General features: G+C 40.5%; 1 protein-coding gene across 1 annotated transcript in view; it reads left to right on the top strand.

Moving 5' to 3' along the window:
• The window catches only part of myrfl (myelin regulatory factor like), a 60,161-nt gene that overhangs the window by 8,974 nt on the left and 28,763 nt on the right, over window positions 1–22,424 (top strand). The window contains exons 3-10 of the mRNA XM_081363033.1: window positions 294–381; window positions 478–539; window positions 2,067–2,466; window positions 2,553–2,656; window positions 3,916–4,063; window positions 13,131–13,326; window positions 13,412–13,488; window positions 13,581–13,691. Coding sequence (XP_081219159.1) covers window positions 294–381; window positions 478–539; window positions 2,067–2,466; window positions 2,553–2,656; window positions 3,916–4,063; window positions 13,131–13,326; window positions 13,412–13,488; window positions 13,581–13,691 — 1,186 coding nt within the window. The remainder of the gene's footprint in view (window positions 1–293; window positions 382–477; window positions 540–2,066; window positions 2,467–2,552; window positions 2,657–3,915; window positions 4,064–13,130; window positions 13,327–13,411; window positions 13,489–13,580; window positions 13,692–22,424) is intronic.

Here is a 22,424-nt window from a genome sequence, read left to right as displayed (position 1 = left end):
GAACCAATGAATAAAATTAATTCTGTTCATCGGCAATCCTGTCTCTTCAGAAGACTTGTATTAAACCACTGGATTAATATGAATTATGTTTGCTATCTCTTTATATTTTGATGATGAACAAAAGTGCATCAGTATTGTGAAAGAATATAAATCTAACAGCAGAATGGTAGCATAACCCCAGAGCTCACTGCAGCATGAAATCCAGTCCTGAGCTGCTATAGCCCCTCATTCATCAAATTTATCACATTCAACAGGGGGGAAAAGGTATTTTTTACATCTTCTTTTTTCATCAGGACAAGATGTGAGTGGGGTGTTGGAGAGTGCCGTGGTAGACACCAGTATTCTGGAGCAGTATTTGAGCAATGAGACAGATCCCACTTTGTGAGTTCTTTCAGATATTCTAATTAAAATATTTTCAAATAAAGTCCACTTAACCTCCTCTAAATACACAAGTACACATTTTTCTTTATTTCTTAGCATGTTACCCGAGTCACCACCAGATTCAGGATCAGAACGTAGTTCTCCACCACAAATACAAGGTGACTCTTCTCCTATCTAAAACCTCAATCCCAACCTCAAAGTGATTAACTCTTTCCCCGCCCGTGTTTTTGAAAAAGTTGCCAGCCATTTTCACAAAAGTTTCATGGCCCCCAGAATATTTAGTTGTATGAATATCTGAACATGCAATTTATCCAAAACAGACCCTTTGCTGCTTTCTCTTTTTTCTTCTTTAAAAACAAACAAACTGTTTTTAACTGCTTCATGCATTCTCTTTTTTAAATCACACTTGAATATGTGTAGGTTTATTAAAAAAAGCAACATTTTGAACAAAAAGCTAAGAAAATCGCATTTTTGTCAAAGACTAAGTCTGGATCGGATTCAGAAGGATGATCAAAATGTAGATGGAGTAGATCGAGTTCATCAACACCCCCAAAGCTAGCACAGTCCTATACTTCGTCCTGGTTCAACATTTCATCAGTAAAGTTGGGCAGTTTTGATTTATTTGCTGTTAACCTTGATGATCGCATTTCTTTTTTTTCTTTTTTTACATAATATGCTTCTGCTAACATATTCTATCGCTTGTTTCTGATTCTTCTTCGACCTGTGTTTTGATCGGGAGATTCTGTACTCTTTCAGAAGATGTGTAATAGTGTCCCCTACCATCAAAACATGGTAAGCCGGAAAAAATCTGTCAAAATTCTGGGGAAGCACTGTTTAATTTTTGTCGATGGCGGGGAAAGAGTTAAAACACATTTTGTATCCCCCTTATTTCTGACGAGCTTACTGCATTTTGAATTATGGGTGGCACTTCCGGTTTGGGGAACTTCCATTCAAAAAAGACCGAAACGAATCATTTCAAATCATAAGGTTGCCCTACAAATAAAGCTTATCCATCAGTTTTCCTTCATGTTTTATTTTTCGACTTCATGAGAATAACGTCACACTTGGTATTTTAACGTGACATGATATAACAAGAATATCTATGGCAAGAGCTATTTTCAGTCGCTGCATTCTGTAAAAGTACGAAAAAGGACCACATATACTGCACATTTGTGGTTACATTAATAATTCACTTGAATGCACAAAGACTTTCTCGTTTTCTCCTCAAATCCTAACATGTCTTTCCAAGTTTGTATTCATAGTTCATAGTACAATTTATTATCTGTCAAAATGATGGAAATCACTTTGAAGTTCACGCAATGCTGAAGTTAATAAACATTTTTGATTAAGGCAATAACACAGATATATATTACTACAGTGATATTTAACCCATCCATTATTGCTGTGGAAAGAATAGCACTTTTGGGGTTATTCATGGTCTGTTAAAAGTACCTTTTTGATGCTTTTACACTTTTAAATTGTTAATGTTCGATGGTTGAAGGGTGAGTAGAATAATGTCATCTCATTGTACCCTGTTTTCGTAAAAAAAGAAAAAAGAAAAACGTTTTATTGCGTTTATAGAGCGAGCCTTTCACTGATTGTTCACAGCTTAGTGGAGGTGGATGGGGCGTAATGGGGTGTACGAATAAGGTGGATAGTCATTAAACTCTCTGTCTTTTCACCAGATTCCAGATGGTCTACTGAACAAAGCAGCCGGGACACATATAGCCAATCAGAAGACTCCTTTCCTCCATCTTGTCCTTTTAAAGACATAAAACCAGAGCGCTGTGGTGGTGCAGGACTCATGTATGATGTTGGCAGAACCCATGGTAACCACATCAAAGCTAATTCACCTGCTTCGGTACCTCAGTACAGTCTCAACACAGCTGATAGTTACATACAGGCAACCACATCCCATAATGCACCCATCCATGGTATCCTGCAGTATACTCAGGGCTCACCGATGGGTCTTTCAGCGGGACATATGCCAGCTAATGCTGCTGCGGATTCTTCCTGTGTGCCCCATGCTATGCAACCAGAGACTGTGTACCCTTATATTCCCCCAAAACACGACCAACATGTAGGGTAAGACACGCCTGCTGCATGTGCTGTTCTGCTTTGATATGCAGTTTATTCAATATATTCACAGTCTGCAGTTCTTGCTTTAACAGAAATTTCTTACAAAAAAATAAGAAAAGAAGACGGTCAAACTCTTTTGAGGAGCACACAGAGCAGCACAAGGGCGCCGACACGGTTTGGGCCAAACCGTCATTCTGTAAGTATTACATCATATGCAGAATATTTGAGTCCAATCTTATGTGTTCATGGTCTATTTGCCAGTCTATACATGTTACTTTGTGGCATTACATCTTGCAATATATTGGTCAGATCCAATGTAAAATGCTATAAAGTGTACATAAGGGTGCTTTCACACTAGCACTTTTGGTGTGCACCTGGGTTCATTTAACATCACACTTCGGTTTGTTTGGATGATATGAATACTATTTTCTGAAGTAAGATGTACACACCCAAAGTCTGCTTGTAAAATGGTGGTCTGGTTCATGTGAACAGTGCAGTTTGGTGCTTACATAAACATGATCATACTAAATTGCGGAAGTGAACCGCCATTGATGACGTATATGATTCGATAAAACTGTGTTTATTTGTGTTGTCACTCACTTTTCTGACAACTGGTACTGATATACTGCAAGCAGAGAGAATGTAGGCCTAACTCATGCCTGTTTGCCTTCAGAATATTCAATACAGTAGCATTCCTGCTGCTCACACAGTAGAGCATAGCGCTAGCAACACCAAGGTTATTAATTCCATTACTACACATTCCATTTTCAGATCTTGTTAAAAATTATGTGTTATATAAATCAGTAAAATAGTTTGTAATGATAGAAAAAAAGAGATTAAAAGTCAAACCAGTATCTTTATTGTGAAGAGGCAATCACAGCGTTCTGCAGTGGTGACAGTGTAAAGACATTCCAATGAAAACGTTCCTGTTAAGGCTACACTACACGACTTTTAAAACCAGAACAGATTTGTACACTAGCCATTTTTAAGATTTTTAACACTTGCAGAATTTGTAAATGTTACAGTTAAAAACTGGGCATTATGCACTAAACCAGACTTCGTTGTTCAAAACACAACAGTCTCACACAGAAACATGACCTCGTTGCTCGGAGACATACGACAAATTATGTGTTCCAAAGTTATTGGGTCATTCTGTAATTTATAGAATAAAACTACTGGTTTCAGTTTAAAGAGATTATTCATAGAATGATATATGTCAAAATATTAAACATGTTTTATATCCTTTGACTGGATGAAATATGAGTCTGTGCCCATCATACACTATGAGATTTTCTGTTAAATCTGTCAACTCAGACTGTGCAAAATTTGCACATTGTCTCTGACTCTCGGCAGCTAGCATAGACTTGTTCAGACTGCAATTAAGTCACGTAGTATATACCAGCCTATACATATCATTTTGTGAATTTCTTTGCTTAATGTATGTGTTGTCTTCAGGTCCAGAGAGTGGATCACATGAAGCACAGTCTTATGACAGCGATGCTACTGGTGGAAGTTCAGCAAGCAGTGTGCACCAGCTGCTCATATGGGACCAGTATCAGCCCAGTCAGTGGTGCTCGCTCCACAACAGCAGATCTGAAATGTTGTGAGTAGCTACCAAGACTTCCTAACCTGACGATTAATCGAGTAATATGATCTATTTCTTTCCTTTAAAATCTCTTAAAATACATATATAATAGTGAGGCAATAATAATTGGTTCAAATAAAATATCAAAAGCATGTAATCCTTTGGTTTTATTGAACAACACTGTTAAAATACATAATGTAATATACATAACATAAACATAATTCAATTTATGCACAACGTTATGTATTATAACAAATGCCTGGCGATTGTTGTTGTTACACTTTACAGCAGATCAAATCCTTGTTCAATATTGACCAAAAATGTAAATAATAACAGTGTAACACTTTGCTATGAAACACAAAACACATAAAGACTTTATATGCTTTCTCAAATGCACATTATTGGAAACCAAAACAAACAGCACTTGCAGATACTGAGTTTGTGTGGAGACACATTTACTGTGAACCACCTGCGTTAATTCTGTGTAGTGGTTAGATCAAAGCAGGGAAATAAATTTACTTTTTTATTAAGGGGACATATAAGAGATTTCCTGTATCATAAATCGATGAACTTTTGGTTAAAAACAATGAAAAAGGCCTTAATTCATCTAAGGTCACCCCAAATAATATATATATATATATTTATTTATTTATTTTTACTTTTATTAAATCAGTAAGAAAAATGCATCATCAAATCATTCACAAAACCAATCACCACAGCAATTTTTTTTTACATTAATTCCACCTCAAACACAGTACAAAAAAAACTCCAAATTAAACTACAATAAAACTACAAATTAAAACACCACTGTAGTACAAAGGTTTCCATATCCTGCATCTCTTTATAGTACTTAAACTCAACTGAGATCCTAGACCTGATAAATGCCTTAAACAACAATACACTATCTTGGCCATGTGTATTTGTAATCTTGTTTTTTTCTTGAGATATACTGTATATGGTCATGTTTACTTGGCAGACCATAAAATGAATCAACTGCCATTTAAATCTTTGATTGCGGTTATATCCTGCCCCATAAATGAAAGCCTTAGATGTGAAACTTTCCTTAAAACTTACAAACAATTTTTGTACAATACAAAAAGTGGTTTTAGCCAGAAACATTCCAGAAAACAATGAACAATCATTTCTCTGAAACCACAAAAAACACAACCTTCATTGACATTGGGATTAATTACACAAAAGCATTAACAACAACAGCCCCCTTCAGCAAATTCCCTTCCTCATATCTTTGAAGAAGTAACAACTCCTCGCTGCCAGTTTCTTTCTCCATAACTCAGTGATAGTTGAGGTTTGTCGCATAGATTTTTGTCCTAATAAAGATGCCACAGCCATAATGTCTTTCAATTCAGAGCTAGCCACTTTAATTATGTGACCCAGCTTTAAAGTCTGGGTGTTACAGTCTCTGAGACAGATTCGGTACTTTATCCGTTATGTCCAAACGAGCCTAGAGGCTCCTCCAACAACCAGAAAAGAGAGTTAACATTTTCTGGTCTTTTAATAATGAAAGATCCCCAAACTTTGAACAAACCATGGTAAAATGGTGATAGTCCACTCAAGTTTAGCGGTAACACTTTACAATACGGGTGCACTAATAATGCATTAATTCATGCTTAACTAATGCACAGATAATCATGTTAATGTATGACTCATGAAGAACTAAACCATTAATTAATGATTACTGCATCAGCAACTAATAAAGATTCTATATGGTTAATATATTAAGTAATATATGAATTGTTATTAATTCAATGTGTCATAATGTATTAATTTCTTAACATATTTTATTAACTAAAAGTGTAAATTAATGCGTTAATTACCACAATTGGTCAAAGCAATGTACTTCAACTTCCAGTTGTCTGCTTTAATTAATCATTAACTAATGATTTGCAAATGTATCATTATGACTACTTGTTGAGCCACATGACTATTAACTAATTGTTAAGTAATGTGCCATTTAGGGGTTTTGACAGTTTGCACATGAAGTGAATGTAATGTCAAAGAATGTGTTTGAAGGATGGGTAAGTTGGGCTACCATGTCAACCTCATCAACGAATTGCACGAGAAAGTGCCTGAGGGGAAGAGGGCTTTGATAGCATGTAAGGTAACCCCAGAAGATGAGGGAGATGACGACCAAGTGGATGACGAGGCTGTGAAACGTCCTCCATCAGTGGTGAGTATGGACCATCTGGAGAGTGACCAAAGGGAGAAGCTTGAGGAGGTTCTTGCTGACTACCCTGAACTTTTCCGACTTGAGCCTGGGAGAACCAAGGTGCTGGTGCTATCTATCTAACTGACTCTACTCCTATTCGGCAGAGGCCGTACCGTGTACCCGAGAGCCTTGTCACCCCATTGAAAAAGGAGATTCAATTGATGAGAGACCTTGGGGTAATAGAACCATCAGCCAGTGCATGGAGTAGTCCGATTGTCTTGGTCCCTAAGAAAGATGGTTCACTAAGGCTGTGCCTGGAATTCAGAAAACTCAATTCTGTTTCTAAGTTTGATGCATATCCAATGCCCAGAATTGATGAGCTGGTGGAGAGGATTGGAAGAGCCAGGTACATCACCACCTTAGATCGCTGTAAGGGATATTGGTAGGTTCCGCTGGAGAAGTCCAGGGAATACACTGCGTTCAGGACACCTATAGGACTCTTCCAGTTTACAACGTTTGCCGTTTGGGTTACACAGGGCTCCGGCGACATTTCAACGGCTTATGGACCATACTCTTCAAGAGTGTGAGGACTGCTTACTTGGATCATGTGGTCATCTATAGTAACACCTGGGATGATCACCTCCAACATTTGCACCGCTTCCTGAGTAAGATCAGCAGGTCTGACACTAAATGTATCTAAGTGTGAGCTGGCAAGGCAAGAAACCCAATACCTGGGATTCCAGCTAGGAAATGGTGAAGTGAGACCTCAGGTGGACAAAGTTGAAGCCATACCCAACTGCCCCAGACCCCATACAGGAGGTGCTTTCTTTTCTGGGACTAGTTGGTTCATATCGGCGCTTCATACCACGGTTCTCCAGCCTAGCTGTACCCCTGACTAACCTGACCACAAAGGCGGTTAAAAACCCGGTGATATGGACTGAGGACTGTGAGCATGCCTTCACACAGTTAAAACACTATCTGTGTACATCCCCAGTCCTGAGAAGCCCTGACTTCACTAAAAGATTTTTAGTTCAGGTGGATGCCTCCGCAAAGGGGATTGGGGCAGTGCTGGCTCAGGGAGAGGTTGGTCGAGGACAACCATTCTGTACCTCAGCCGAAAACGCCTACCCAGAGAAACCATTGAAAAGGAGGGCTTAGCTATCAAGTGGGCCCTAGACAGCCTTCGGTATTATCTTGTGGGTAGAGAATCTGACCTTGAGACCAACCACAGAGCACTTACCTGGATACATACCATGAAAGACCAGAACTCCCAGGTAACTCGCTGGTACCTGTCCTTGCAGCCATTCCAGATTAAGGTCCGTTACAAAGCAGGGAGGTGTAACTTTACCGCAGATTTTCTGTCCCGATTGCCGAGCCTCGTCAATCCAGGAGAGGAGGGAGGTAATGTGACAGAGCTCTCTGTCACCAGTTGGGACAGCACTTGCACTCCCATCCCCATCTAATACTACACATTATGTTACACATTTTCAGCTCTATAGCCTTTCCTTCAAGTGCACACTTGGGTTTGTGCTACCGATAGTTTTGCATACATGCACACACAGCCATTATACATCAAATATTCCCGCTATCATATCATATTTAAAAAAATCACACACACCAGACAAGTTCTATTATAACATCTTTATTTACTTATATGCATATTTGTTAGTAGGTGTCCCCGTACGGGTTCGGGTCTATATTTTAAATGATCAGCCGGGTCCGGGTCGGGTCCGAATCTATTACTTCGGGTCCCGGGTCTGTTTAACATTGTGTGTAATACCCGTGCGATCGGAGTCATCAGATCAGACTCGGAGAAAACCCGGTCGTGATTAGACACTGCTTGTGTTTTTTTGTAACTTGTGTCACGGTGTGACAAATGAGGGCGGAACTAAAGTTCGCCGCAATTGTGTCCCCTCCGGTATAATAACAAGGAAACACTACCCCCCCGTGTAAGTGTATATCTGTTGCCCTGCCAACCGGGATGAGGAAATTGACACCAGGTGTGGGAAATTAATCTAGAGCCATGACAAAGCCATGTGGGCATTGAGAAGGATATAAAAAGCCAGTGAAGAGAGACTGTTGTGTGGTTCTCTCCCGTGAGAAGTCGTTCTATTTGAGTGTTGCAGAGAAGAATTGTGATGTGCAAAGGGAAGTGCTGCTGGAGGGGACTCGAGGAGTGTGGAAGAGTTGTGAAAACACACCGTTTGCCTGGAAGGGAGAGAGATAAGTAATCGACCATCGTATCTCGTACCTGCATGTTTCAACACTGAATTTGAGGTGGATTGGAGTGCTTTGATTGTGCTATCTAAACGTCACTGAGTGAATTATACTGATTCATGTTCGATCTCTTACCCTCTTCCCCCGTGTTGGAACGGTGATGTGAATCCTGTCTATGTCTGTGGAGGAAAACCCTGAAACATCTTTTTCCCAACATTAAGCTCGTTGCTTGTGGCACGCAGACCCCTGGGTGAGTGCTGGCCTTATCTGCACTTATTTGAAGTGGATTGCAGTGCCTAAATTGACGTTTCCCCCCTCACGTTGCATGTTTGGAGTGAAATTGCCGTGTGTGTGTGGAAGATTTATTCTCTCTTGCCATGCACTCCCCTCGTGCCATGCTGGTCTACTGTCAGTAACTGGAGCTTAATAATGTCGATCGGTTCCATCTGTTGAGGACTAGAAGGAACAGCATCTGTAAGTCAAACTAACCTCTCTGTTTTGAAGTAGTGGTTCTGACGGTCTTAGAAGAAGCTCCGCTCAGCCTGTTGACTTGGAGTCTGCTGCAGCCCTAAGCCCACCTGTACGGTGTGAAGTTATCTGTCCCCTGCAACACACGTAAGAACTGTATACTGTGGTGAAGTTGATTTTGTCTGTCTTAGAGCAGCTCTGCTCAGCTGCGACTTTGAGTCTGCTACAACCCCAAGTCCATCTGCATGGTGCGAAGTTAGCTGTCCCCCGCAACACACGTGAGAGTTGTATATTGCTGTTGAAGTTGATTCTGTCTGTCCAGGAGAAGCTCCGCTCGGCCTGAGCCTTTGAGTCTGCTATAGCCCCCGGCCCATCTGCATGGTGTGAAGTCACCTGTCCCCGACAACACACGTGAGGCCTATATACTGCTGTTGAAGCTGACTCTGTCTGTCCTAACTGTCTGTCCTAGAGAAGCTCCGTTCAGCCTGTTGACTCGAGTCTGCTGCAGCCCCAGAGTCCCAACTGTCTACTCACCTGTGGAAACTCACCTGTCCGTCGTAGGCCTCTGTGAACCTTGCATCAGTGTGGGAAGAGGACTAGCCCCGACTGTATACCCACCTGTGGAAACTCACCTGCCCGTCGTTGGTCCCTGTGAACTCTGCATCGGTGTGAGAAGAGGAAGAGCCCTGACCATCTACTTACTGGTGGAAACTCACCTGTCCATCGCATCCCATTGTGAACCCTGCATCAGTGTGGGAAGAGGACCAGCCCTGACTGTCACCTGTGGAAACTCACCTGTCCGTCGTTGGTCCCTGTGAACTCTGCCTCGGTGTGAGAAGAGGAAGAGCCCTGACCATCTACTCACTGGTGGAAACTCATCTGCCTACCGCATCCCATTGTGAACCCTGCAGCGGCGTGGGAAGAGGAAGGGCCCCGACTGTCTACTCACCTGTGGAAACTCACCTGTCTGTCGTCAGTCCCTGTGAACCCTGCATCAGTGTGGGAAGAGGAACAGCCCCGACTGTCTACTCACCTGTGGAAACTCACCTGTCCGTCGTAGGTCCCTGCGGACCCTGCATCAGCGTGGGAAGAGGAACAGCCCCGACCGCATACTCATCTGTGGAAATCCATCGATCCATCACAGGCCATTGCGAACCTTGTACCGGCGTGGGAGTGGGCCCCGGAGACTGCTGCATTGCCTCGATTCCGGGGAAGAAGAGGAAAGGAAGATTTTAGCTTAGGTTATTCAAATTACTTTTAACTTTAATAAAAAGAACTGTTATTCCCTTGAATTCTGTTTCCGTCTCGTCTCTGACACGTTCCTCAGGGTGGTCCTGGTTCAGGGGTGGGCGCAGTCCGGCTTGGCCCATCCCGACCTGTGACACTTGCAACTTGTAAAATTAGGACACTCAAAATAAACTGTGTTAAAAAGAATATTTTAGGTTGATCCAGCTAGCGCGCATGTGCAGTCTCAAGCGCGTGTCATGTTTCTATGGCAACCAGTTACCAGAGCTTCAGTGAGGGACCGCCAAACCGTGCTTTAGATTTTACAATATAAATTAACAACCGTCTTGTTTAATCTTAAAGTTTTGTGGTCAGATTCAGACTCGATGCAGAGCAGCGAGCACGGAGATGATAGCAAATAAATAACGTCAGCGGCCATGGCACTGAAAGAGCAATCGTTATTATAGTTCAAAAGGGCAAACAGTCAAAGTTATTATGCGAGTTAACTTGAGTCAGAATGTAAGTTACATGTGCAAAGTTGCATTTGTCATCCGTCATCGTGACATCAAGTGGACTTTTGAAGCTGAAATAATGAGTGGATTAAGCTTGGACTTGGAATAACGAGAGGAATAACATGAATAACTTTCTTGTCGGAGGATTGTAATGATCACAGCCAGTCAGGTAACGTTACAAGGAAGGGAGAGGAGACTAGCACTACGCTACCACGGCTCCTTAAATTAAGACAAAAAGTTGTATTTTTCGCAACAGGTTTATTTACTTGTAATAGCAGTTTAAGGTGGAATATGTGACAATCGGGTCCAGTCGGGTCTGTGTCTTCCCGGCGGTTTCGGGTCCAGCTTTGAAATAATAGACGGGTCCGGGTCGGGTCCGGTTAGGCATTTCTCGGATCTTCACGGGTCCAGGTCCAGTTTTTGAAATAATAGACGGGTCCGGGTCGGTTCGTTGTAGCACATTACGGGTCTCTTTCGGGTTCGGGCACGAATTTTTGGACCCGTGAAGACCTCTACTGTGAAGTGTCTTGCATGTGGTGTCTTCCTGGTTGATCTGCCGTGAGCATGGCAAGTGAAAAAGGTCAAAACGCTGGCGGCGATTCGTAAACGCTTAAATCATAGCTTGCCGTAGCATGCTGCGCATGTGTGAGTCGGCTGTCGGCTGTACGGTTTTTAGTGTTTATGTGTGGGGATGGGGGGGAAATGTCCTTAATAATTTATTTATTAACTATGTATATTTCATATTATTACTGAAGTATAATGAATACATATTATTACACAATACATATATAAAGGTGGGTATAACCAGTTTACCTTTTTGGAGAAGGTTGGAAAATGGATACTTACCTGGTACTTACCATAATGGTTTCACCCAAATGGGTGGGGCCTTTAAAATATAAAGGGCAGCTCTCTCACACAAAGAGAGGGAAGTGTGGACGTTAAGGAGTGCAATTGAGGTGCAATTGGAGACTATTGAAGTCCTTTTTAGTAGAAGGAAATTCAGCCAAGAGCTCAGTGTAAATATATGAATATATATATATACTTTAAATTTCATAACCAGGTTCAGTTCTTCATTTTCATTATTTAGAATCATGTACACATGTCATCTAAAAGATACCACATGCTGCAACATGGGAGAATTACACCGCATTGGGACTTTTTTCATCTTTGACATGATTTTACCATGCCTCAACAGCTCTCTTTCCAACGTTTCATCTTTAATGAACTGCGGCACATTTGAAAGTGTTATTCTCTTTCACCGGGGTGAAAGTATCATTGATCACAATGCCATTTTTTACCACTGAATTCACTTTATCAATGCTGTCTAAAAACAGCACAACAGCGCTGTTCATCCAAGACGCAGATATTATACTCTCACATCCCACCACATCTGCCACCGCTAAACTACACTGCTCCACTGAGCATTGTGTCTCAGCAAGTACTTTAATCCCATGCCGTCTACTCAGCTTATCAAAAGCTGACAACGCCGGTACCGCCATGCTGGCCAGCAAAAGCAGGTGGCTGCGTACTAAAACTACTGTTCTCAAACTATTCTTTCTTTGCACAACAAACAACAATAAAAAACAATAAAACAAAAACCCATAAACAAAAACCAATAATAAGAAAAGTTAGAAAAACACACACACGGTTGGAAACTCACTCACTCAGACGCCAACTCCGCCCACTTACTCAGCACATGCGCACAGAGAGAGAGAGAGAGAGAGAGAGAGAGAGAGAGAGAGAGAGAGAGAGAGAGAGAGAGCTTTGTGAGCAAACAACTCAACTTGATAATTTAGAAGTCACAAAATAATGGAAGCATAAATTGAACTGGACAATTGTTTTCAGAATTTGAACTGCTTCCCTCAAGTAGGCGATATAGAGTGCCCAAGTGGAGGACTGTTAAAGCTTCTAGGTCTTTTGTTTCAAATGCAGTTATGAGTGTAAATACTTATTTGAAACAAAGATAAAGATACCATGAATTTTAATAGTAGCTATATGAAGAATTATTGTAAATGCCCGGGGTTTGTGATGTGTGTGATGTTCTTGATGTTTGTGATGTTTTCATGTTTGTGAGGTTGAAGCTGCTTAAATTGCCCTGTAAAGGGACAAATAAATATTTTACTACTACTTATTACTACTATTGTTGGCTATTGCCACAAATATACCCGTGCGACTTATGACTGGTTTTGTGAGGGTCACATATGCATTGTTCGTTCTACAAAAAAATTGTCCTAGAAAATTCCTGAAAGTTTTAGGAAGTGCTACTTACTAATAAGCAGTAACGTTTGCTATGGTTGAGAATTTTGCTTTGTCTGGGGTGACCCTTTTTTAAACTTTAAAGGAATTAAGGCCTTTTTCATTGTTTTTAAGCAAAAGTTCATTGATTTATTATACAGGAAATCTTTTATTTGAAAAATAGTCAAAAAGTTATAACCCTAGTGCTCACTGCTTTTTAATCATTATCTTGACATCTTATACTGTCCCCTTTTGTGTGTAGACCACCTCCAGGTTACCATGTGGACACTGATAAGGGCTTCAGCTACTCCACAGCTGATGAAGCCTTTGTGTGTCAGAAGAAGAACCACTTTCAGGTTACGGTTCACATTGGGATGGTTGGAGATCCCAGATTTGTCAGAACCCCAGCAGGTCTCATGCCCGTGGAGAGCTTCTACGTGAAGGTGTTTGGGGTCAAGGTAGTAACAACATGGCTGAAAACCTTACGGAAACATTTATGTTCTGAATGCAGATGGTTTGTTTGACGCTTGAACCCTTTTGTAGTTTGAAGCACAGAACCATTTCATCACCATTGAGCAGTCTCAGTCGGATCGCAGCAAGAAGCCTTTCCTGCCGGTCAGGTGAGTGTCAAGATACTTAAAATGAAGAATGTGGGAAAACATATTTATAATGTGTAGTTGATCCTGTTTTTCTGGTGTAACATCTCTTTTAGAGTAAATCTGCCAGGAGACACAATCACCAAAGTGACATTAGGACGCTTACACTTCTGTGAAACGACGGCGAATAACATGAGGAAAAAGGGCAAACCCAATCCTGATCAGAGGTTAGTTACAAACAAATTTGCTTGTTCTTTTGAAGGTCTAACCTTTGGACATACAGAGTTTACCATTTTAACAGTTAGAAACAACAGGTTACCTACAATGATCCAGGTAAAGCACATTTGTGTACAGTTTTATTAGATTCGCCACATTCGCTTGTTCAGGCCAAACCTTAATATATTTTTTATGATTTCTGGTCAGGTGTTTGGTTCAGGTATCTGTTGTGATTCTTAGATGGTTTAAGGAGAATAATCTTCCAAACATAACTTTTAAAAAGATTTCTTGACGAGTTTATCTATAGACTACTGAACAGGGCCGGAGTGGGGCCACTTTTCAGCCCTGGAGTTCATGCCCAAGACCGGCCCACTTTTTCCACGGTGGAATTCCAAATTAGCACTTTTTCCAATTTGGATAAATGAAGCAACAGTTCAGTTGTTACTATTGTGTAGTTGGTATTAATAGCATAGTTCAACAAATAATGTAAAGGTTAAATAATAATTCACTTAGACTTTATAAGAAGCAATTGCGATTTTATATCACACAATTCAGACTATATCTCGCAATTCTGTATTTCTGACTTTAAAAAGAAGCAATTGCAACTTTATTTCACGCAGTTCTGACTTTATATCTTGCAATTTCTGACTATAAGAAGCAATCGACTTTAATTCACACAATGCTGACTTTATAACACGCAATTGCGACTTTATATCTCACAATTTTGACCATCTCGCAATGCTGACTTTATAACACGCAATTGCAACTTTATTTCAGGCAATTCTGACAGTTATATCTCGCAATTCTGACTTTATAAAACGCAATTGAGACTTAATATCACGCAATTCTGACCATCTCGCAATGCTGACTTTATAACACGCAATTGCAACTTTATTTCAGGCAATTCTGACTTTATAACACGCAATTGAGACTTTATTTCACGCAATTCTGATGTATTCCGAAATGTAAACTCGCAAGTGTGAGATAAAAAGTCGCAATTATCTTTTAAAACGTTTTATTCTGTGACGCAAACAAGCTTCCATACCTCCTGGCCTCTTCCTCCCAGCCATCCTCCCTGACGCGTACCGTTACGGTAGGGCCGGCCAGGCGCGGTAGGCGCCGGCGATGCCGCGGGCCCGCGGCCGCAGTAGCCTACCTAAAACGTTTTGGAAAAGACTGGCTGTGGACCCAACCAACTCTATAGTAGGGGAGGGGAGAACTCCCTCACATGGTACAACCCATGCAGAGGCTGCACGCTGCAGTGTCAGAAGGCGGAACGTGTAATGTTACTAACGTGACATTGAAATGTGAAACAAAAAACACAAAAAAAAACAAAAAAAATCCTCGACCGGCCCAAAAGTGAAGCGGCCCACCGGGAATTCTCCCGATTCTCCCGATTACCCAATCCGGGCCTGCTACTGAAACAAAGGTATGTTGGACTGATCTTTAACGATGCAATCTTCTTACCTTTCTATAAAATTCACCATTTTGGATCCAAAATGGGTCATGATTCTGTTTTCAGTGTCACAGAGTAGCTTGATCAGTTTACCATAAATGCTGCTCCAAGTGAACTCAGATGCTATATGTTTGAGTCGCTTTAACACAAATGCCAACATTTTTAATGAAACCTGAGAGAAAATTTCACTCTTCCAAAAGTCAATAAAAACATCATAAAAGTGGTTATGATTTCAAGACTTTTAATCCAGGTCTTCTGCACAGGTGAACAAATTTAATTTAGGTTTTGATTCACATATAAACATCGATCAACGCAAAAACATATGTTCATGGTATATATATATATATATATATATATATATATATATATATATATATATATATATATATATATACATACACTCACCTAAATGATTATTAGGAACACCATACTAATACGGTGTTTGACCCCCTTTCGCCTTCAGAACTGCCTTAATTCTACGTGGCATTGATTCAACAAGGTGCTGAAAGCATTCTTTAGAAATGTTGGCCCTTATTAATAGGATAGCATCTTGCAGTTGATGGAGATTTGTGGGATGCACATCCAGGGCACAAAGCTCCCGTTCCACCACATCCCAAAGATGCTCTATTGGGTTGAGATCTGGTGACTGTGGGGGTCATTTTAGTACAGTGAACTCATTGTCATGTTCAAGAAACCAATTTGAAATGATTCGAGCTTTGTGACATGGTGCATTATCCTGCTGGAAGTAGCCATCAGAGGATGGGTACATGGTGGTCATAAAGGGATGGACATGGTCAGAAACAATGCTCAGGTAGGCCGTGGCATTTAAACGATGCCCAATTGGCACTAAGGGGCCTAAAGTGTGCCAAGAAAACATCCCCCACACCATTACACCACCACCACCAGCCTGCACAGTGGTAACAAGGCATGATGGATCCATGTTCTCATTCTGTTTACTCCAAATTCTGACTCTACGATCTGAATGTCTCAACAGAAATCGAGACTCATGTCAATTCAAGTCAAGTCATCTTCATTTATATAGCGCTTTTAACAATGTAGATTGTTTCAAAGCAGCTTTACAGAGATAAACGTATAATTTATGGTAACAGAGATTGTTTTGGCTTTATAGCGGTTCTTTAGTAAAGTTATTTTCCAACTAAGTTTAGTTATGATTGATTCGCTTCCGTCGCAACAATCATTTGTTATTAAATTAGGGGCCGCTAAGACGACACAATTCTCTCTACATAGACTTTAAACGCGAACCTGTGAGAAATGCTGATGGCGTTCACATGCGTATTAAGAATTGGTTCTATAGTTATGTGCGTTTGAATATATGTACGCAGGTTTGTAATTCCCTACAAACCAAGCCTAAACAAAGTACTGGTGTTTCCTCATAATTTTTGATACAGAATTTTATATTTTATCAATTCGGGGTAGATACGCGAATTGAGTTTCCCGACAACGCTTTATCTGTTGAGTGGTAAAGGGATCCTCCATAGGGAGAGACTAGTTGGCACTTCAGCACTGCGTTGTCATCGGGTCCAGGCGAAGGTCCTTCATCAGATCTGGATACGGCCTGGATCCGGCAGGCTGCAGGAAAACCTCAGGATAAAAAAAGACACTAAAATTAACGAGTACATCAGGATTTATGGGAAGTGTTCCCGGTTCCAGCTGACCTAATCTATGCAGCCTAACATTGAATTATAGAAGTCTATAATGTATTATGTGAAAGCTAGGTCAAAGAGATGTGTTTTTAGTCTAGCTTTGAACTGACAGAGTGTGTCTGCTTCCCGGACAATGGTAGGAAGGCTGTTCCAAAGTTTTGGTGCTAAATAGGAGAAGGATCTACCGCCAGCAGTCGATTTTGATATTCTAGGTATTATCAACTGGCCGGAATTTTGAGATCGCAATAGACGTGAAGGAATATAATGCGTTAAGAGCTCGCTCAAGTACTGCGGAGCTAAACCATTTAGTGCTTTGTAAGTGATCAGCAATATTTTAAAATTGATGCGATGTTTAATAGGGAGCCAGTGCAGTTTTGACAGAACCGGGCTAATATGGTCATACTTCCTGGTTCTGGTAAGAACTCGAGCTGCTGCGTTTTGAACTAGCTGTAGTTTGTTTATTAAGCGTGCAGGGCAACCACCCATTCCGTTAATTTTGTGAATTGGTAAGTTTCGTTAGGTTTTGAAGAAATATACAGCTGAGTATCATCGGCATAACAGTGAAAGCTAATGCCATGTTTCCTAATGATATCTCCTAATGGTAGCATGTACAGAGTGAACAGCAGCGGTCCTAGTACTGAGCCTTGTGGTACACCATACTGAACTTGTGATCGATGAGACATCTCTTCATTTACTGCTACAAACTGATAACGGTCAGATAAGTATGATTTAAACCATGCTAGTGCAATTCCACTAATGCCAACATAATTTTCGAGTCTATTTAAAAGAATGTTGTGGTCGATAGTATCAAATGCAGCACTAAGATCGAGTAACACTAATAGAGAGACACAACCACGATCGGATAAGAGCAAATCATTTGTGACTCTAACGAGAGCAGTCTCAGTACTATGGTACGGTCTAAATCCTGACTGGAAATCCTCACAGATATCATTTCTTTCAAGAAAGGAACACAGTTGTGAAGATACTGCTTTTTCTAATATCTTTGACAGAAAAGGTAGATTCGAGATCGGCCTGTAATTGACTAATTCTGTAGGATCAAGTTGCGTTTTTTTAACAAGCGGTTTAATCATAGCCAGCTTAAAGGTTTTTGGTACGTATCCTAGAGACAAAGATGAATTAATGATATTAAGAAGAGGATCTATGATCTCTGGAAGTATTTCTTTCAGTAGCTTAGTCGGTATAGGGTCTAACATACATGTTGTAGATTTAGATGATTTAACGAGTTTAGTAAATTCTTCCTCTTCTATAGCAACGAACGAATCAAATTTTTCGTCCGGGAGACTACAATGCACTGCCTGATGCGATACTGTAGTAGACGGTTGCATAGTTATAATTTTCTCCCTGATATTATCAATCTTATAAGTGAAGAAGTTCATAAAGTCATTACTGCTGTGTTGCTTGGAAACTTTCTTTTTCGTTAGTTTAGCCACCGTTTCAAATAAATACCTAGGATTATGTTTATTTTCTTCTAATAGGTTTGAAAAATAAGCAGATCTAGCAGCTTTTAAGGCCTCTCTGTAAGCAATCGAGCTCTCTTTCCATGAAATGCGAAATACCTCTAGTTTTGTTTTCTTCCAGTTGCGCTCCATTTTTCTGGCTGCTCTCTTAAGGGCCTGAGTGTGCTCGTTGTACCACGGTGTTGGACTATTTTCTTAAATCTTCTTTAAGCGCAACGGAGCAACTGTGTCTAAAGTGCTGGAAAAGAGAGAGTTAAAAGTTTCTGTTGCAATATCGAGTTCTTCTAAGATATCTGGGATGCTGAGATGATGAAACTGATTAGGAAGATTATTAATAAAGCAATCTTTAGTGGCAGAAGTGATAGGTCTAACATATTTGAAACACGGAGTCTGCTTTGCAGCCTTGGCTAAATGAAGTCTACACGAGACTAGATAATGATCTGAGATGTCATTGCTCTGCTGCAGAATTTCAACGGCATCAATATCTATTCCATGTGATAATATTAGATCTAGAGTATGATTACGACAGTGAGTAGGTCCTGACACGTGTTGTCTAACTCCAATTGAGTTTACAATGTCTTTAAATGCCAATCCCAATGCATCTTTTTCATTATCGATGTGTATATTAAAATCACCAACAATTAGTACTTTATCTGCAGTCAATATTAATTCTGATAGAAAGTCTTCTTTGATAATTCTTTGATAAAATCTTTAGGGTGCCCTGGTGGCCTGTATACAGTATCCAGCACAAATCTCAAACGTGATTTATCATTTATACTATATATTTTTACATTAAGTACTAACACTTCAAAAGAATTATATTTAAAACTTGATTTCTTAGTGGTTTTGAAAATATTACTATAGATTACAGCAACTTGGTTTTAGCCAGGTTTCTGTCAAACACAGCACATCTAGGTTATTATCTGAAATCATATCATTAACAATGAGTGCTTTTGAAGTAAGCGATCGAATATTCAGCAACCCAAGCTTTAGCATTTGCTCATCTGTATTATAGCTGTTTTTTATTTGTTGAACATCAATTAAATTTTTAACCGTAAAGGTAGACAGTCGGTTTAGCCAGTCTGTCTGCTTCCTGACCTGAGCCCCAGATTGTCATGTTTGAGCTCTAAGACTATGTGCCATATTACTAGGGAGAAGAGCAGCACCATCCCAGGAGGGATGAATACCATCTCTTTTCAACAGGTCAGGTTTGCCCCAAAAACTTTTCCAATTGTCTATAAATTCTATATTATGTTGCGGACACCACTTAGACAGCCAACCGTTAAGCGAACACAATCTACTAACTATCTCATCACTCCTGCGAACAGGAAGGGGGCCAGAGCAAATTACAGTACTTGACATCGTACTTGCGAGTTCACACACTTCTTTAATATTAATTTTGGTGATCTCCGAATGGCGGAGTCGAACATCATTAGTGCCGACGTGAATAATGATCTTAGAGAATTTACGATTAGCATTAGCCAGCACTTTTAAATTTGCTTTGATGTCAGGCGCTCTGGCTCCCGGCAAACATGTGACTATGGTGGTTGGTGTCGTTATTTTCACGTTCTGTGTAATAGAATCGCCAATAACTAGGGCACAATCATTCTCAGTGGGTGTTTCACTGAGCGGGGCAAATCGATTTGTTATGGTAATCGGAATGGAAGAGTGTTTTTTTGATCCGCGACTAGAGCAATCCCTCACTGTCACCCATTTGCCCGGCTGCACAGGCACTAATTCAGCTGGAACCGCATCATGTAAAGAGTTCACTATGCTAGGCGCATCCAAAATAGTATCTGAAGCTCTAGCACTCTTACTATCCTCAATTAAAGTTTGGATGCGTGTTTCTAGTTCTGAAATCTTCTCTGTCAGCCTAACTGTCTCCTTGCATTTATCACATATAAATCCTATATTGCCAACAGAGAAGGCTATGCTAAACATGTGACATGAAGTGCAGGTGACAATAACAGGACAAGACATTACTCACCGTGTTTGTTGACTGATTCTTACTCACCTGAGCTTTTATGAACTCAAAGGCGCGAGCACGCGAGAGAAAAAAAAAAAAAAAAAATAGCTGAGCGCACAGGTGGCACGTTAACAGGCTAGCGAATTACTAGCGTGTTGTGCTAGTAGTAACGGAAGCTAGCGAGCTGGCTCATCAGACCAGGCAACATTTTTCCAGTCTTCAACTGTCCAATTTTGGTGAGCTCGTGCAAATTGTAGCCTCTTTTTCCTATTTGTAGTGGAGATGAGTGGTACCCGGTGGGGTCTTCTGCTGTTGTAGCCCATCCGCCTCAAGGTTGTGCGTGTTGTGGCTTCACAAATGCTTTGCTGCATACCTCGGTTGTAACGAGTGGTTATTTCAGTCAAAGTTGCTCTTCTATCAGCTTGAATCAGTCGGCCCATTCTCCTCTGACCTCTAGCATCAACAAGGCATTTTCGCCCACAGGACTACCGCATACTGGATGTTTTTCCCTTTTCACACCATTCTTTGTAAACCCTAGAAATGGTTGTGCGTGAAAATCCCAGTAACTGAGCAGATTGTGAAATACTCAGACTGGCCCGTCTGGCACCAACAACCATGCCACGCTCAAAATTGCTTAAATCACCTTTCTTTCCCATTCTGACATTCAGTTTGGAGTTCAGGAGATTGTCTTGACCAGGACCACACCCCTAAATGCATTGAAGCAACTGCCATGTGATTGGTTGATTAGATAATTGCATTAATGAGAAATTGAACAGGTGTTCCTAATAATCCTTTAGGTGAGTGTATATATATAAACAGTACATATATATATATATACAGTATACTATATATATATATATATATATATATATATATATATATATATATATATATATATATAAATATATATATATAGTTTTGTCTGTGATGATCTAAGATTATTTAGTGATTATAAAAAAGAAAAGCGATTTCTGCCATGCCATATCACACATACAGTATTCTAGCTTTCCTGTTAAAATAACAGTGGTTTTAAACGCTTTTATACACTTTAAAGGAGTATTTTACTTTAAAATGAAGATTACCCCACGATTTACTCACCCTAAAGCCATCCTAGGTGTATAACTTTCTTCTTTCAGATGAATACAATCCAGTTATATTAAAAAATATCCTGGCTCTTCCAGGCTTGATAATGGCAGTGAATTGCAATCAACAATTCAAAGCTCAAAAAAGTAAATCCATCCATCAAAAAAGTGCTCCACATGGCTCCAGGGGGTTAATAAAGAGTTTGTGTAAGAAAAATATTAATATTTAAAGGAGCATTTCACCTGTGGGAACATTAATCTTTACTGAAAGTGGGTCATATATGTAGTCGAAATGTAATATAAATTTCCAATTTGGTGCCTTCTTGACCGAGGAAAGACAGAAAGTAACTTTAGGGCGCATTTGTATGGAAGACAACAACTCCCACAATGCACCACGTTGCACAGCTCCGCAAGCCACTCCAACTAATCCAGAACACCGCCTATGATCTATCCGTCTATAAGACAAATCGCTCTTCCGTCTACAAGGCTAGCTACCACCAGAGCTTGAAATTCATTTCACACAAAATGTCTAGTTAGTTGGCAAACTCATTAGTGAATTACTCCTCGTTTGTATTTCTATGGTGAATTATTGCATGGTACCGGGATGTTCAGTCCGCGTCCACATCCGCGACAGGCAGGTCTTCTGCCTTGGCTGCAGAAGCCGCAGCAGCTGCCTCCTGTTCCTCCATCAGCCTCAGCTGCTCTTCGCTATATTGCGGCTCGTAAAGGTAGCCACGAACATCTGATTTGAGCATCAGACTTTCGAAATCCTCTTCTTCCATATCATATTGAGTACCTTCCGCCATTGTCGTAACTTCACATCTGGCTCCACAGCACCTGTTAGCCTAGCTTCCAAACAAGATGGCGGATATTGCTTTTAGTTTCTGCTAGTGAAGTCCCACCCACTGATCTGTAATAGGTCTGTAGCGTGAGTGGGTCCCACCCCCTGGAAAAATGAGGAACGAGTGTTTGTAGTCTAAACCCCTCTACAAAGAAATGGGACTTCCTGCTTAGAATGACGCAAAATGACGATTTTTTCATCATTATAAGCAGGAACTGCAACACTGAAATACGTATTTCTCCCATCTCAGGGGAAAA

Source organism: Scardinius erythrophthalmus, assembly GCF_964197995.2.
Source record: "Scardinius erythrophthalmus genome assembly, chromosome: 4".
Lineage (NCBI taxonomy): Eukaryota > Metazoa > Chordata > Actinopteri > Cypriniformes > Leuciscidae > Scardinius > Scardinius erythrophthalmus.
This window is presented reverse-complemented; position numbering and strand designations above follow the sequence as displayed.